This window comes from Quercus robur, chromosome 10, assembly GCF_932294415.1.
Source record: "Quercus robur chromosome 10, dhQueRobu3.1, whole genome shotgun sequence".
Taxonomy (NCBI): domain Eukaryota; kingdom Viridiplantae; phylum Streptophyta; class Magnoliopsida; order Fagales; family Fagaceae; genus Quercus; species Quercus robur.
The window spans coordinates 33,830,205-33,845,683 of record NC_065543.1 but is presented as its reverse complement, the minus strand read 5'-3'; the positions used below and the strand labels follow the sequence as shown (position 1 = coordinate 33,845,683).

Sequence of the window (15,479 nt, the reverse complement as noted above, 5' to 3'; positions counted from 1 at the left end):
GTGGGCGTGTTGGAGATGGGAGTTTTGTGACTGGTTTTGGCGTTAGAGAAAGGGAAGAGAGAGACTCGACTAGACTAAAATATGTAACGGCGTTACAACCCGTTTGGGGTTAGGGACTGAGATGGTCAGTTTTTAAACCAAAAGAAAAGACGAAAAGCAAAGCCAAATCCAAAAAGAGATGATGCTCGGCACTGGGTTTGAGCTTAAGCAGCATACGCTCTTCAGCCCCGTATCCACCATGGCTTTTCCTACAATTCCTTCAGCTTCAGCTTCAGCAATATCATTCTCCCAATTCCAAACAAAAAATAAAAATAATAATGTTGGTAAAGAAGCAACTAAGTCAAATAGTATTAACCAAAGCAGCAAAGTTAGTGTTAGTGTTAATAAGAGACGCCACTCCAAGTCCTACTTGGAAAGGCAATCTGCTATTCTTCAACTTCAACAGGCCTCCTCTCAATCTCATTTCGACTCTGCTCTTGCAAGGTACTTCATCCTTTTTAATTCTTCTTTCTTTTATGTCATTTTTTTTTTCCCTCAAGTTATCAAGCGACATATCATCTGGGTATTGTTACGAATGCCAATATAAGGTGTTTCTTATATGCATTACTATTTGAAATTTCCTGTTAACTTTTTTTTTTTTTTTTTTGGGGTGTAATTACTACCCAGATTGGATTGTTGGGTTCATTTTAGATTGCATTATATGTCTATTGGTATATCAAAATGTCTACTTCACTCAAAAAAAGGGTTGTACTGGTGCAAAAAGCTCATTCTTTTGTGGGGTTTGGGAAAAAAAGTGATTGGTAGACAGTCTTACCCCATATATATATATATATATGTATGTATATGTATTCCCAGGCTTGAACTTTCAACCCTATATCGGTTTGGGTGGAAGGCATTTGCCATCACACTAATGCCTAGCCTCTTACTTCAAACACCCCCCCTCCCCACAAAAAAAGGAAAGAAATATTAAAATGTCTAATAACTTATCACTAGTTTTCTTTTTGGTGGGTAGTTAGATTAACTTTTCAGACATCTTTATTGACGTTGCTAAATGCCTCTTAAGTTTGAAATGAATCTCAATCGTGCTTTGTCATTAGGGGAAAGATCAAATTGTTAGCTTGAATTTGGATTGCAGCATATTTATTCGACATCTAGAATTATCTGCATTGCTATTTGATGATGTTACTGAAATTTTTTACCTGTTTGGTGTTTTTGTGTTAACTTAATTACTCAAATATTGGAATGATATTTTTACTGGAAAAAAACATCTGTTGAGTTTGTTAGATATAACTTGTAGAATATAAATCACTGCAGATTAGGAGGGATGTTGAAGGTGCAAGACTTGAATGCCGTATTACGAAATTTTGGAACTCTAGGCAGATGGCAGGATCTTTCTCAGGTGCTTCAATTAGGAAGCTGTTGTACATGTTTTTAGAAGCCAATTATTGGTTTTTTGAATTGTTAAGCTTGTTGTAGAGTCTTAAACTTGGATATATATTCACAACTTATTTCATGGATGTCTCTTTGATGTTTGTTATTTAGTTTTATTTTATTTCGTGCCATCTGTGCATTTGGTTCCTTTTAAAAGGGTCTTCCATATGTAGATCCATTATTTACTCCTTTTTCTTGGGCAGCTGCTTTAAAAGAATATATTTGATGTTTTAAAACTCAACACATTTTATGATATGAGTGGCATTGGAATATATTACCAAATGATATTGGTACCTTACTCTTTGACAACAAATTCAATTTTCTTCACTACCCTCTTCAGCTCCATAGAGGCGATATACAATTCACTCTTGATATGCGACTCTCTCTCATGGTATTAAAACTTTAGGGTTAAGGCCATACAATCCCTAGAAGTATACTTTATCATCTAAGACTAAATTTTGGGTTAGAAAGAACTAATATTTTGAAGTCTTTTGGTTTCATTCTAAAATTTGTGAAATCATTTGGGGAGACCAACCATGGTGACCCTACTTGGGCTTGACCATAGTAGGTTTCCACTCACTGTGGAATGAATGCCTATGGGCTCTACATAGTGAGGAGGCCACAGGTGCTTCCTTAGGTGTTGAGTATAGCCTGACCTCAGTGCCACTGATTTTAGGCAGTGGAAGGCTATAGTTCTTGAGCTGAACTAGAGTCACGCTGTCACCCTAAAGTTTCAAACTTAGGACCTACCCCAAGACTGAAACCATGGGGCCATGACCCTAGGTGGTGTGAAATCAGTTGCATTAGGATGTGATGGGGAATGTAAGTGGCAGCCCACTTTGAAGACCTATAAGAGGCAAGGAAAAGCTGGTTCTAATGCTCAAGCCTTAATTTGGGATGTTTCGGATGATGGGGTGCTCTCGTGGGACCTTGCTTAGTCTTATTTTATTGTTTAGTTGCTGCTGGTTCAGTTTTAATTAAGTTCTATTAGAATAAGGGCAATTTGGTAATTTTTAGAAATCTGGAATGGGCTGTCCTTGGCCGTACCAAAGGCCCATGAGTCTTATTTTATGTTTATGTATTATTAAGTCTTTTATTTAATTATTCTTAGTATTCCTATTCATTCTAGGAATAGGTTATTTAGAGTCCAAATCCTACTAGGAAAAGGATAACTGTAGCCTCTATATAAAGGCTCTTTTGTAGTTATGTTATTTCAGAATATTGTGATTGATTAATAAAATTCAGCAGCTTATTTTAAGCTTTGTTTGTGTGATGCAAACTTCTCCAAGGTGTGATGCCAAGGAACCCTAAGTGTGATGCTTAGGAAGACCTAGGTGTGATTGCCTAGTGTTTTATTTATGTTATTTTCTGTTTATCCCCTGTTTCAGCCCCAAACAGCATCAACGTTCATTCTTTTCTAGCCTAAACTCTTAAACATCAATCCTTATTCAAGAATTCATCAAGAAACCTAGTATAGTGCTGAACTTCTTAATGGTCCTGCATCAGGATGTTACCCCATAACAATTATAATTTCTTTACTCGTTAATGGCTTTCCTAGTGTTATGGTGGTTGCTAGAGGTGATGGGGTTATGCCATGTTGCTTGGGAGGCATCTGCCATCCTCCGATGATACAAATGCGTAAAGAAGGGAAGACATAGAAATAGTAAGATTGGGAAAAGTTTGCAGATGAATGAATAGCATTTGTTATTTGACAAATAGGTGTACTCATGGCAAAGTGATTGCAGTAAAAGCAGAGCAAACTAAAATAGAAACTAATATTAGATCAGTGATAAGGGCACATTTTGCTTTTCAATAAGGAAAGCCATTTGGTTTTTACTACTAATTTATTTTTGTACCCATAAACTTAGTAAAGATGGAAAAGGTAGGGCAGAAAAAAAAGGGACAGAAAGGAGGAAAATGAAACACACAAAGGTAGATCTGGATGGAAAGGAAAATTGAGACTCCCCTCTCTCACGACTCTTTGGGGAATTGGAATTCAGAGCTTTCATATAATTGACTTCTTTAAGTAATAATTATCCATCATTATGATATCTGATGGTGTGCTTCCCTTTCTCTTTTGTCTAATTTGTGTGTCATGAACTTGGTATAAAAATTTTAGGTGTTCTTCCAAGAGGGCTGTCAGTGCTTACATAAGATATTATTAAAAAAAATCGGAAACAAGAGGGTGTATATATGCATTTGGAATTCCCACATGCCAAGGCGCAGAAATAGGATGACTGACAAAATGGAAATTGCTCACTGATCTTATAAGTGCATAAACTAAATCCGTATATTGCTACTCTGTAGTTGAATGGATAATTCAATTTTACTTTTGATAGATCATGGAATGGCATGGTACTAGTATCAAGAAATTTTATTTTGTCATGAACAAAATATTGAAAGAATTTTAGTAATTCTAAATCCATTTAGTAGGGATCTTGTAAATTGTAATTGAAAAATATTGAGAAAATGTCTTCGTAAGCCTTTTACAAAAAATAAAATAAGATAAAATTGTTTTTCATATGCATTATTGTCACTTAGGCGTCTTCTTGTCATTCAAAAAGACTGTTTAATTGCCCTCTCTCTGTGGTTATAGTTTTGCCCTCTTTACCCATCCTCTCTGAACAATGAACCTAATTAACTATGTTGTTTAATTTCCCCTTCTTATAATTGTTGATAATTATTATGTCATGTTTGCATTATTGCAGCTCTTTGAATGGATGCAACAAAATGGGAAGATAAATGCTTCATCTTATAGCAGTTATATGAAGTTCATGAGAAAGAACCTAAATCCTGTAAAGGTGATGGAGATATACAATGGCATTAAAGATGAATCAGCAAAAAACAATGTGTTCATATGTAATTCTGTTCTTAGTTGTCTGGTTAGGAATGGCAAGTTTGATAGCAGCATTAAAATGTTTCATCAGATGAAGCAGGATGGTTTAATGCCAGATGTTGTTACATATAGCACGGTATGTTTTTTCAATTCATACTATGTATTTCTGATTTTTCTCTTAGCATGTGTTCACATGTTGTTCATATAACCTGAAGTTTCTGCCACAGTCACATGATGATAATACGCTACTATATAGGGCACTTATCCATATCAAACAGCTTTCGGAACTCCTTTTTTGTTTTTTTTTTTTGTTTTTTCCATATTGTCACTTGTTTGTACACAGAATTGATTTGTGCAGAAAATCAAGCGAATAGTTTGTTTTGACTACAGACCTTTCATTTACCAGTTAAAAATATATCCACTCAGATGGTTACATGGATGTGAACACACACACACACACACACACACACACACACACACGTAGATAGTAAAACCATGACCTATGTCTAGCTTTGATCACCATGTGTAGATTCTTTGAGTTTGTGTTTATCACCTTGCTAAGGTTTTAAAGCAGCATGCTCAAAGATGATGGTTTGAAAATGAGGTCACACTTAGAATCCTTAAACTTATTAATTAAGAAAAAAATCACATGCCATATAGATAAACTGACATGTGTGGAGGATGCATTTATGAGTATGTCTATGCAAATATGAAACTGCATATGTCAAGCTTTACTAGCCAGTTTCAATTTGTATGCTACTTTATTTCTCTTGAGTTAAACTATTAGAATTTATGATTTTTCTCAGATAGTTGCATCACTGAGAAAAATATTCTCCTCTCAAATGTTATGTAAGCACAATGGAACTTTCTTTTTTGTCATTATTGTGATGTCTAAACAGCACAATAATCTTTGGATAAATCAAAGACGTTTCATGGTAATTATCCTTTACTAGTTATTCTATTTTGAGTCCTTTTCTATTTGGTTTAAACTTTAAAGTTCTTAATTACTTATCTTTGTTATTAGTACTCCTAATCTTTCTAGGAAAATGTTATTTAGTATCCTTAGTCTTTCTAGGGAAGGGATTGGCAATAGACTATACAAAGGCTTTTATGTAGTCAATAATAGAGATGTAGAGATTGAATTTAAGAAAATTCCAGAAGCTTTCCTAAGCTTTAAAGGTGTGATTGCTTAGGGTTTATATATCTTTATTTCTTGTTTTATTCACTATTTTGACACCAAGCAGCGATCAAATTCATTCAAAATCCATTTTTATTTTATATTATTATTTATTTTACCTAACCCTATCTAAACTCTTAGACATCAAAACCTAGTCAAAGAACCCTTCAAGGTCTCATAAAAAGCAAAAAAAAAAAAAAAAAAAAAATCCTAATTTAGTGCTGAATTTCTAAAGATCCTACATCACATCGCCATTGTCCTTTGTCATTCTTAGCTGCTTGCAGGTTGCATCAAAGTTAAACATGGTTATTCTAAGGCATTAGAGCTGGTTCGGGAGCTTCAACATAGTGGGCTGCACATGGACAGTGTAATTTATGGGACACTTCTAGCTATTTGTGCTTCACATACTAAATTGGAAGAAGCAGAAAGCTATTTTAACCAGATGAAAGATGAAGGTCATTCGCCAAATGTGTTTCACTACAGTTCTTTGCTCAATGCTTACTCAATTAGTGGAAACTATAGAAAGGCCAACGAGTTGGTTCAAGATATGAAGTCTGCAGGGTTAGTACCAAATAAGGTTTGTTTTCATGTTTAATTTGCCAATAAATACTAGGGTTTTCTAAGAGTAGTATATTCATGCTTTTTTAAATGTTGAGGTTGTTTGATGTCTTGGTATTAGTATGCATTGAGATAGCTTGGTATTAGTAGCAAATTTCAAAGGTTCTCAAAAATTCAAATTTAAATCCCATGAAAAGGTAATACTTATGTTAGAAGAGTTGCATATATCAAATAAACTTGCCTTTACATATTAACCCACAGGTGATATGAAGTTTTTCTGGCATACTCTTTCCTAATTCAGAAACTACAAGAATCTTTTTTATTTTTTTTATTCATTAAAAAAAAGATGTCAATATAGGGGGAACAATTAGTGTGGTCGAGAATATTGGTAATATGTGTATTACGACATGTTTACTTAACAAATTGATATGTGTTGCATCATGCTTTTAATTTTCTACTCACATGTCATTGATATATGGCCTGACTGATTTTTGATTCCCATTGTTGTATTTCTTCTCATATGCTTTTCTCCATTTTGTTTTGTTTTTATGTTTTTAAGTAGCTGTCAAGGCTTTGGTTACAGTGTTTAATCAAGTTCATACTAAAAAATGCTTGCAGGTAATTTTGACAACTTTATTAAAGGTATATGTTAGAGGAGGCTTATTTGAAAAATCAGGAGAACTATTGGCTGAACTGGAAACTTTGGGCTATGCTGATGAAGAGGTATGCTATCTCTTATAGTCATGAATAATAAAGATTGTCAAGCTTGCGATACAAAGCTTGAAAACCGTTGAATGGAACCCATAACAGATCATATAATTAGAATCCACAATTACGAAATTAGATAAAAAAAAAAAGACTTACTTTTAGCACGTTCTTAATATACATTTTTGTAAGTATTATTTGATAAGGTTTATTTTATCTTCAAATTATCTTAATATATTGTTATTATTGTTGGTATTAATCTTAGTGGAATCTACAATATATATAAAATTGATCTGTTATGGGCACAAATTATATTAATATATAGCGTTAAAAAAATGTATTTTCTCTATAATATGCTTAGGCATTTATATTTTCTCTATAATATGCTTAAAGCTTTATTCTCATTTATAAGATGACTTTTGCTTTCTTAAAAAGTTTAAAAATCTTGAATATTAGAATTTAAAAGATCTATCACTTTTTCTTTTTTTCCTTTAAAAAAAAAAAATTTTATTTGAGATGAAATAGCTCATAATTTTGAGGGGGGAAAAAAATCCAAAAAATAGTTTTTTTTTTTTTAATATTATTTTTCTAATTGGTATATTTATTCAAAATTTTGGGGGCCCACCCTTACATGTAGTTCTCCTTGGGGATAGATTCTCTGCCCCCTTGTCTTTTAGGGCTGGGAATGAAAAGATAATAAGGTCTTGGCATGATGTTGGGTGTGGAAATTATTTATTGAAAGAATTGTACCCAGAGTTGTATATAATTGCCACGGATAGGGATTCTATGAATTCTTTGATTACTTTTCTTTTGTAATCAATGAATTTCATCAGGGATTTTCATGATTAGGAATTAGACTAGGTGAATGAAACGATGGATTTGCTTTACTCCAAGTAGATTTCAAAAGGAAATGATGATTGCTTATTTTGGACTTCGGATGGGAACAAGGTGGTTTAGTTTACATTTTTCTGAGTGTTTGAGATGTGCCTACATCAAAGTTCCCTTCGAACAGTGTGTAAGGTACCACACAAGGTGGCTTTCTTTGCATGGATAACTACCACGAATTCTATCCTAACTTTGGATAATCGTATTAAAAGGAAGGTGGTGGTTGTTAATAGATCTATAATGTGGAAATGTAGCTGCAAAAAAATAAAGCATCGGCTACTTCATTGTCTTATAGCTCAAGAGTTGTGGTCTTTGGATACTTCATTGTCTTATTATAGCTCAAGAGTTGCGGGCTTTTGCATTTACAACCTTTGGAGTGCTATGGGTGATGCCTAGGTAGGCGATAGACTTGTTGTTTTCATGGAGAGGAGTGTTTCAGTCGTCATTGAAATTATGTTGTGTTAGGTTATAGATTGACCCCAATTAAATTAATCAATTACCTAAGTTGATGAATTGATCCAAATTACATGCAAATCCAATTAAGGCACAATCAAATCACTAAACTAAATTAAGTGCAAAATTAAATGTAGTGGAAAATAAGTTTGACACAATGATTTGATCACGACAGGGAAAACCCTCGCAGACAAAATCCCACCGAGTGAATTTCAGGTCACCACTTTCGAAGAATCCATTAACAAGAATAGAGTTTACAAATACAAGGAATCTTCCCTATTCCAAAGTACCTACCTATAGTAGAACCTACTATAAGGAAGCTCAGCTCCAATCACCAATTGGACTAGTTCTTGTAGAAGATTTCACCTTTGCACCAATCTCATATCTGTGACTAACTCCACAACAACCCTTTGGATTGTTGTAGCTTTGTTGAGTTCTTCAAACCACACTTGGATGAACTAGTAGTAGCTTGGTACAAAACCTTGTAGAAACTCTTGTTATGCTTGTGTCTCTTTGTCTCTGTTACAACGGCTATAAAATGTCTTTTATATGCTCTGGAACCAAAGTGCATGAATCCCTAGAAGGCCAAGTTACATGAATCCCTAGAGGAATGGTTGTCATGTAGCCCTATAGTTGATGTTTTTGACCATATGAATGTCTGTTTGTAATTCTTTAAGCAATTTCACCATTTTGGGCTTCTTTTCTCTTAATGAAATATCATGCTTATAAAAAAAGCTTTAATAAAGTCATAAAGCATAAAGGGTCTACTTGGGTCCAAAGACATCCAAAAGAATAAGGATCCAATAATTGTGATTGAATCCCCATAATAGATACTTCTTGATTTTCAAAAGTCCTCTTGTTCCTCTCCCTCCAAATATGCCGCATTAAACATCTAGGAATCACATTCCATACTCTCATTGGGGGAAGCAACTACCACAAAATTGTGTAATTATAAGAGTGGTCATATATTCTTGAGATTAAATCTCTCATTTTTCACAATTTGTTCGATTGAAGTGTTGCTTTTAAAGCTCTCCCTGCTTTAATTTGTTAGATTTGCTTGAGGTTTGTAATTTGAATGAGTGATTGATCTGATCCCCGAGTATAGTTAGTGCACCTCCCATGTACATAGGTGTTTCCTTTTTTATCAAAAAAATTTTGTTACTTATCATATATATATATAGAAGCAATCTTGGAGTCCCATATCGCTTGAGGAAGCACATGAGGATGTGTTTATAAGGAATGATCTCCCTTCAATGAGAACAATATTGTGGGGGGTATGGGTCTCGAAGCGGACAATACCTACACAGTTGAGGTGGGGTTGTTACAGATGTTATTAGAGCCATGCTCCAACTGAAAGTGTGGGCCTCACATGCGAGGACACGTGTGCCCGTAATACACACACACACCATTACCCAACCGTTTGTTATTGGATCAACCAAATCCATGGTTGCTCCAGCTACCCAACCATTACCCTACTCTTGGTGTAGCCACTTCCCATATATATATATATTCTTACCCAACCATCTGTCATTGGATCAACTAAATCCACTGTTGCTCCTGCTACCCCTACTTTAGCCACTTCCCATCCATATGTAGGTTATGGCTTCCCTGAAGTTATGGGTGGTGCAAGTGATAATATTAAATTATCAGTTGGATAACATTTTGATTGTCACCAAAGCTATGTGATCTTTATTCCAACTTCTAGTGTTGCCTTGGATCTATGCATGCATAGTATCATAGGCATAGCTATAGGGTGCCGCCCATAGCCTACTAATGTGCTATAAACCTTGATACTCCTATGATTTATTTGTGGCTTCTTCAGAGCAAAGAGCTTCCTGATCGGCAATTATTCCCAAATTTTAAAAATTTGGACAAATTATGTTAACATTGCAATAGTTATAACTTGAACTTAACTCATACATATTAGAAGGGTCATTACTCAATGTTGGTCCCACTTAAGTGGGTCTTGCAAGGGATGGCTTAGATACTGCCTACCCTTTAGCAATTTTGCATGAAGTGATGGCAGCATGAGATTTTTACCATTGCAGTAGACAATGGTCCTCTACTTCACCAAAAATATAACTTTCACCTTTAATAGATTTGTTCATAATGAATTGACCACCATAGCTTACTTGTTGGATCATCTTTATAGTTCAGCTTCCTGTTATATTTTGCTTAAGTTTTCTGTTCTCTTATCTGATATAATTTTTAATTAAGCTTCATAGAATACTGCTATCCTTGTCTTATATATATATATATATATATAAACTTCCATAGCTCAGAATGTGAACTTCTTGTAGATGCCATACTGTTTATTGATGGATGGCCTTGCTAAGGCTGGGCGTATAGATGAAGCTAAATCACTCTTTCAAGAAATAAAGGAGAAATCCATTAGATCTGGTATGCTTTCTGATACATATTGAGCCTTAAAGAAGCCATCTCTTAACCATCAAATTATGTATTTTATTGTCAACGATTCAAATAGTACCAAACAATTATAGTTTTCTTTACCAAGCTAAAACTATATTTTTATGGTTTTCTCTACATAAAAATAAAGCATAGTTTTCTTTGAAAGATGGCTTTGATGAGCTAAAGATTTAGCTCTGGAGTCATGCTATGTGATCCATTGTTAATCCTGGAGGGCATTTAGTGGCCATGCTTGCAGGAAAATGTTATCCTGAAGTCATCACTTTGGCTCACTAAGTTGATTTGTAGTTTCTGAATTATTATTATTATTTTCCACTTGCATTGGTACTTGTGGGAATGTCACAACTCACAATTACTAAGATATCTGGGATATGAACACTAGGAAATTCCTGTGCTTAGTTTGTTTATGTTGCTTATTGGCATAAGCCTATATAATTAATAATTTGTTCATGAACCCTTCTTGAATCTGATGGAAGTGATCTGATGTGATTATTGCATGTCAGCTTTCATTGTGTTCAATTTTGCAATTTCCTGAAGAATTTTTTTATGCCAGGTGTAAGATAAGTATCCTGTCTTTTTTGCTTGATCTGTATAAATTATAGTTCATCCTGCAGATGGCTATGCCCACAGCATCATGATCTCAGCATTTTGCCGGGGTGGGCTTTTGGAAGAGGCAAAGCAGTTGGCCAGGGATTTTGAAGCAACCTATGACAGATATGATTTGGTTATGTTGAACACAATGCTCTGTGCTTACTGCAGAGCAGGTGAAATGGAAAGCGCAATGCAAATGCTACGGAAAATGGATGAATTAGCAATCTGTCCTGATTATAATACTTTTAGTATCCTAATCAAATTTTTCTGTAAGGAGAGGTTATATCTGCTTGCTTATCAGACTATGGAAGACATGGGCAGTAAAGGTCACCACCCAGAGGAGGTATGATGTTATCCAACTTGTCACTTCTAAATAAGAAGTCTTCAGAACAGCTCTTTTGCTTTAGAGCCTCTCTGTCTCTGTCTCTGTCTCTGTTTCTGAATTTGGAAGACTTTGGTGTTGCCTACTTTCTTAATCTAATTACAAAATACATATTGAGTCCTTACAATTTGTTATTCCGTGCTTTTGCATATTATCTTAGTCCAGGTAAACATGTGGTTCAACAATTTGCAGTTATGAACTTTTAAACGGTAAATTTACATTTAACTCCAAACTCTTTTGCCTATTGATATTTTGCAGGAACTTTGTTCTACATTAATATTTCATCTTGGTAAAATAAAAGCACATTCAGAAGCATTTTCTGTTTACAATATGTTGAGACATAGTAAGAGAACAATGTGCAAGGCTCTTCATGAGAAGATTCTGCACATTCTAATAGCAGGTGGGCTTCTCAAAGATGCCTATGTAGTAGTCAAGGTATGCTATGTTGTTTTAAGGATTCTTAGATTTATTCTTCATCTGTCATATGAGTGATTGTTTTCTTTAAAACATTCTTTGCTCAGGACAATGCAGGTTTGATTTCTAAACCTGCAGTAAAGAAATTTGCGACTGCATTTTTGAAGTCAGGAAACATCAACTTGATAAATGATGTTATAAAGGCCATCCATGGTTCTGGCCACAAGATTGATCAGGTAAGCAGTTGTGGGTGTAAGTTAACTGTTCAAGAAATCTTGAATGAATTATTGTTGTTAACGCAATCTGCATCTAAGTTTCAAATGGTAAACATTTACCCTTATAATATGAATAGGACCTGTCTGGTAGTGTCTATCCCATCATGAGTTGGGTGCACTTAAAAGATTGTTACACCAAAGGCATCATAATTTGGTGATTTAAGGCCATGAAATTGAAACCAATCTTGGGCTTTTTATTTTATTTTTCTTTGCGCTCCGTTTGTTTTGAAGTAAAGTATTCTCGAATGTAAAATATTTTACATGTAAAACATTTTCAATGAAATGTTTTCAGGTGTTTGGTGTGACATGTAAAATTTTTAAACCACAAACCACAAAACTAGCCGCTTAGCAACTAGGGCTGCCAGTGCCGGATGTTCAGTGACTGGACTGGCGGTTTTGGCTTTTGGACCGCCAGCACTGGCCATTGAAAAGGAGCTCCGGCGACTGGACAGCCAGAACCAGCTGTCAGCGCACCAGACCGACCTAGCCACCAATTTTTTTTTTTTTGGGGGGGGGTGTCACAGTGTGTTTTTGTAAAATGTTTTACCAAAATTTTAAAGGTAAAAAGTTTTAGAACTTTTTACAATGGATTTTACAATCAAAGGAAAATATTTTACAAGTTTGATCACATTTTACATGCAAACAAACACATGAAAATAGGAAAACATTTTAAATAAAATATTTTATTTCAAAACAAACGGAGCGTAAAATCCAAAATCTTGTCACTGGGATGACAAATATTCATCAAATTATCCTGACTGCTAATTTTGTTGATATCAATGTTGTTTCCCAGTTGTGGTTGGATCCATTTACCTAGCCATGTAAAGAGAATGAGATGGAGGTCTCAATACAATGTTTTTTATTTTTTTATTTTTGGGTTGACATTTTCCTTTAATTCACTGGGAAACTCAATCCGAAAGCACTAGAAAACATGTTGCCACGGTGAATCCTTGTGTGCTGATGCATGCAAAAGAGAAAAGAAGATAGATGTAGATGGTGAGGACGAAAGCTCATTTGAGTCTCCTCACTTGAATTCCCCATCAATTATATTCAATTTTACCTTTTATTTGGATTCATTGAGTAATTTGATTCCTGGAGCTGCATTGTTGATTGACATTCAAGGGTTACAGATTGTGTTCCTGACCATAATTCTAAAGTTTTGGTTTGTCTAATATAATTTATTAGGATAAGAGTCTGATATGTTACCTCCAGTATTTTGTAAAGTTGTGGAGGTCTGGAAAGGTTAGCCCCTTGAAGAGGTGAGAGAAGTGAAATTTCTCAGTGGTCTGCCATTTTATGAAATCCACCAAGTGATAAAAGTAAAATTTTTGCCCTACAGTGAATTGCCAATCCTCCATAACCTCAATCGAGGGTACAAAACTGTTCTTGTTTCCCTGATTTTACATGACTCATCTTCACAATCTGTATTACCTTGATTATCAGCCAAATCACCAAGTCCACCCTTCTCCCACTCAGGTGGAAATCCCTTGTACATTGGATTTCATTAAATGAAAACAAAGCATATTTCTGTTTCCTCTTGATGTTTGACTTTTGAACTTCAGATTCAGTCACATTTTCTTCAATTTCCCTCTCAGGAATTATTTCAGATGGCAATATCGCGTTATATTGAGCAACCTGAAAAGAAGGAATTGCTTCTACAACTGTTACAATGGATGCCAGGTCAAGGTTATGTTGTTGATTCATCTACGAGAAACCTTATCCTCCAGAACTCACAGTTATTCGGTCGCCAACTAATTGCTGAAATATTGTCCAAGCAGCATATGGTATCAAAAGCATCGAGATCTTGTAGGGAAACTACCAATTAAGGATAAAACTACAAGAGTTCAAGGTAACCTATTAATGCCACTGAACCCTTCGCAGGGAAACTACCAATTTGATCAACATTGCCTCCCAAGAAAGACACTTTTAATATAACATGTCAGTGTCACATTTTTGAGTCAGCTGATGGGTGTGGTGAATCCCAAATAAACTTGTTAGGTTTTTGTTTTGTTGAGAAGACTGTTAGGTTTTAGTTTACCACCTATGTACAGTGCCAAGATTGAATGAACCTGATTATTTTACCTTTAATGCATATGACCAGATATGAGAACTACAGCTCTGATTATTGTAATGTATTTAGAGAATTTGATGTCATAATGATGACACAATTTCTTATAGCCGTTGAGAAGTTCTTATTACTGCTGTATAGACTAGAATTTGATCAGCTGCCCATGCATGACTTTTGATGTCTTGTCAACCCAGTGAAAACTCTAAATAAGATAATATAATGGACATTTGTACTACTAGATCCATGGCACTGTGAACCAAAGACTATAGTCCATAAACAGATTGGATTTTTTTCAATGGACTTAAGAAATTATGAGAAATTACACTTTACCATCCTAAACTATACCCTAAATTACACTTTGCACCTAAAACTTTTCGAATGTACATTTTGCACTTTAAACTACAACTCTTGTTACACTATACACCCCAACGCTAAGTTTTCTATTAACTTGGAAATCCAAAATTTAGGATGAAAAGTGTAATTAGAAGTATAGTTTAGGGTGGTAAAGTTTAATTTCTCTTTTATTTTTAAGGGATTGTTAAGGTATTAAGAAGAGAGCAATTGGATTTTTTTCACATGGTGTCATGCCTTTCTGTCTAAGTTAGCAGCAAACTTGACATTGGGGTGCAAAGTGTAGCAATAGTCATAGTTTAGGGTGCAAAATGTGCATTCGAAAATTTTAGGGTGCAAAATGTAACTAGGGGTATAGTTTAGGGTGGTCAAGTATAATTTTCCCAAAAAATTAAATGAATTAAATCTGGTAGTATTGAATATGTCAGTAGTGGTGGCATTCTTAGGGACTGTTTTTATCACTTCTCTGACTTCTTCTTGTGACAATTATAGCTGACTTGCTACTGTTATTCTCAAGTTTAAAGCACTTGGGAGTGTTTAATTGCAGATAACTCCCCTATGCTCAACTATATATATGTACTTAATTCATTTATCTTTTGCTCAATGCTGGGTTATATCTTGGAATTAAAATTGAGCTAAGTCATGGATAGTTTGTCCATCATGACTGGAGGTGGGTGGTTGAAAAGCTAGATTGGATTGCTTTTTTGTCAAATGGGAGTGTGGGTGCGGCTTTGATTTTGAAAATATGGTGGGCTGGTGGCATTGATTTCTGAAGCGTTTTGTTGGCAGATGTAGTGGGTTTGGAGTACAGATTATATGGTGGAGTTTAGAGTTGCGGAATGGATTTAGGAAGGCGGCATAGACTATGGAGAAGATGTATGTCGCGGTTGTTCATTTCTGCAAGTAGGGGGGATCCAGAGCAAAGC

General features: G+C 34.9%; 1 protein-coding gene across 3 annotated transcripts; it reads left to right on the top strand.

Moving 5' to 3' along the window:
- LOC126702138 (pentatricopeptide repeat-containing protein At1g10910, chloroplastic) lies at window positions 1-14,311 on the top strand. Of its 3 annotated transcripts, XM_050400784.1 has the most exons (11): window positions 1-483; window positions 1,315-1,399; window positions 4,140-4,232; window positions 4,359-4,403; window positions 5,719-6,021; window positions 6,621-6,725; window positions 10,346-10,445; window positions 11,087-11,406; window positions 11,704-11,880; window positions 11,967-12,095; window positions 13,730-14,311. In XM_050400784.1, the coding sequence occupies exons 1-11, from the start codon at window positions 179-181 to the stop codon at window positions 13,958-13,960; spliced, it is 1,893 nt and encodes a 630-aa protein (XP_050256741.1). In that variant the 5' UTR covers window positions 1-178; the 3' UTR covers window positions 13,961-14,311. The 3 variants fall into 3 exon arrangements, with proteins under 3 accessions (XP_050256741.1, XP_050256740.1, XP_050256742.1); XM_050400783.1 differs by having other exon boundaries at window positions 2-483; window positions 4,140-4,403; XM_050400785.1 differs by lacking the exon at window positions 1,315-1,399 and having other exon boundaries at window positions 328-483; window positions 4,140-4,403.
- The last annotated feature ends 1,168 nt before the right edge of the window (window positions 14,312-15,479 follow it).

Bases quoted from the DNA above. Each gene is read 5' to 3' on its own strand.
- LOC126702138 (XM_050400783.1), top strand. From the start codon at position 179: ATGATGCTCGGCACTGGGTTTGAGCTTAAGCAGCATACGCTCTTCAGC. The intron at 10,446-11,086 runs GTATGCTTTCTG...TTCATCCTGCAG, and splicing joins GGAGAAATCCATTAGATCTG to ATGGCTATGCCCACAGCATC. The intron at 11,881-11,966 runs GTATGCTATGTT...TTCTTTGCTCAG, and splicing joins ATGCCTATGTAGTAGTCAAG to GACAATGCAGGTTTGATTTC.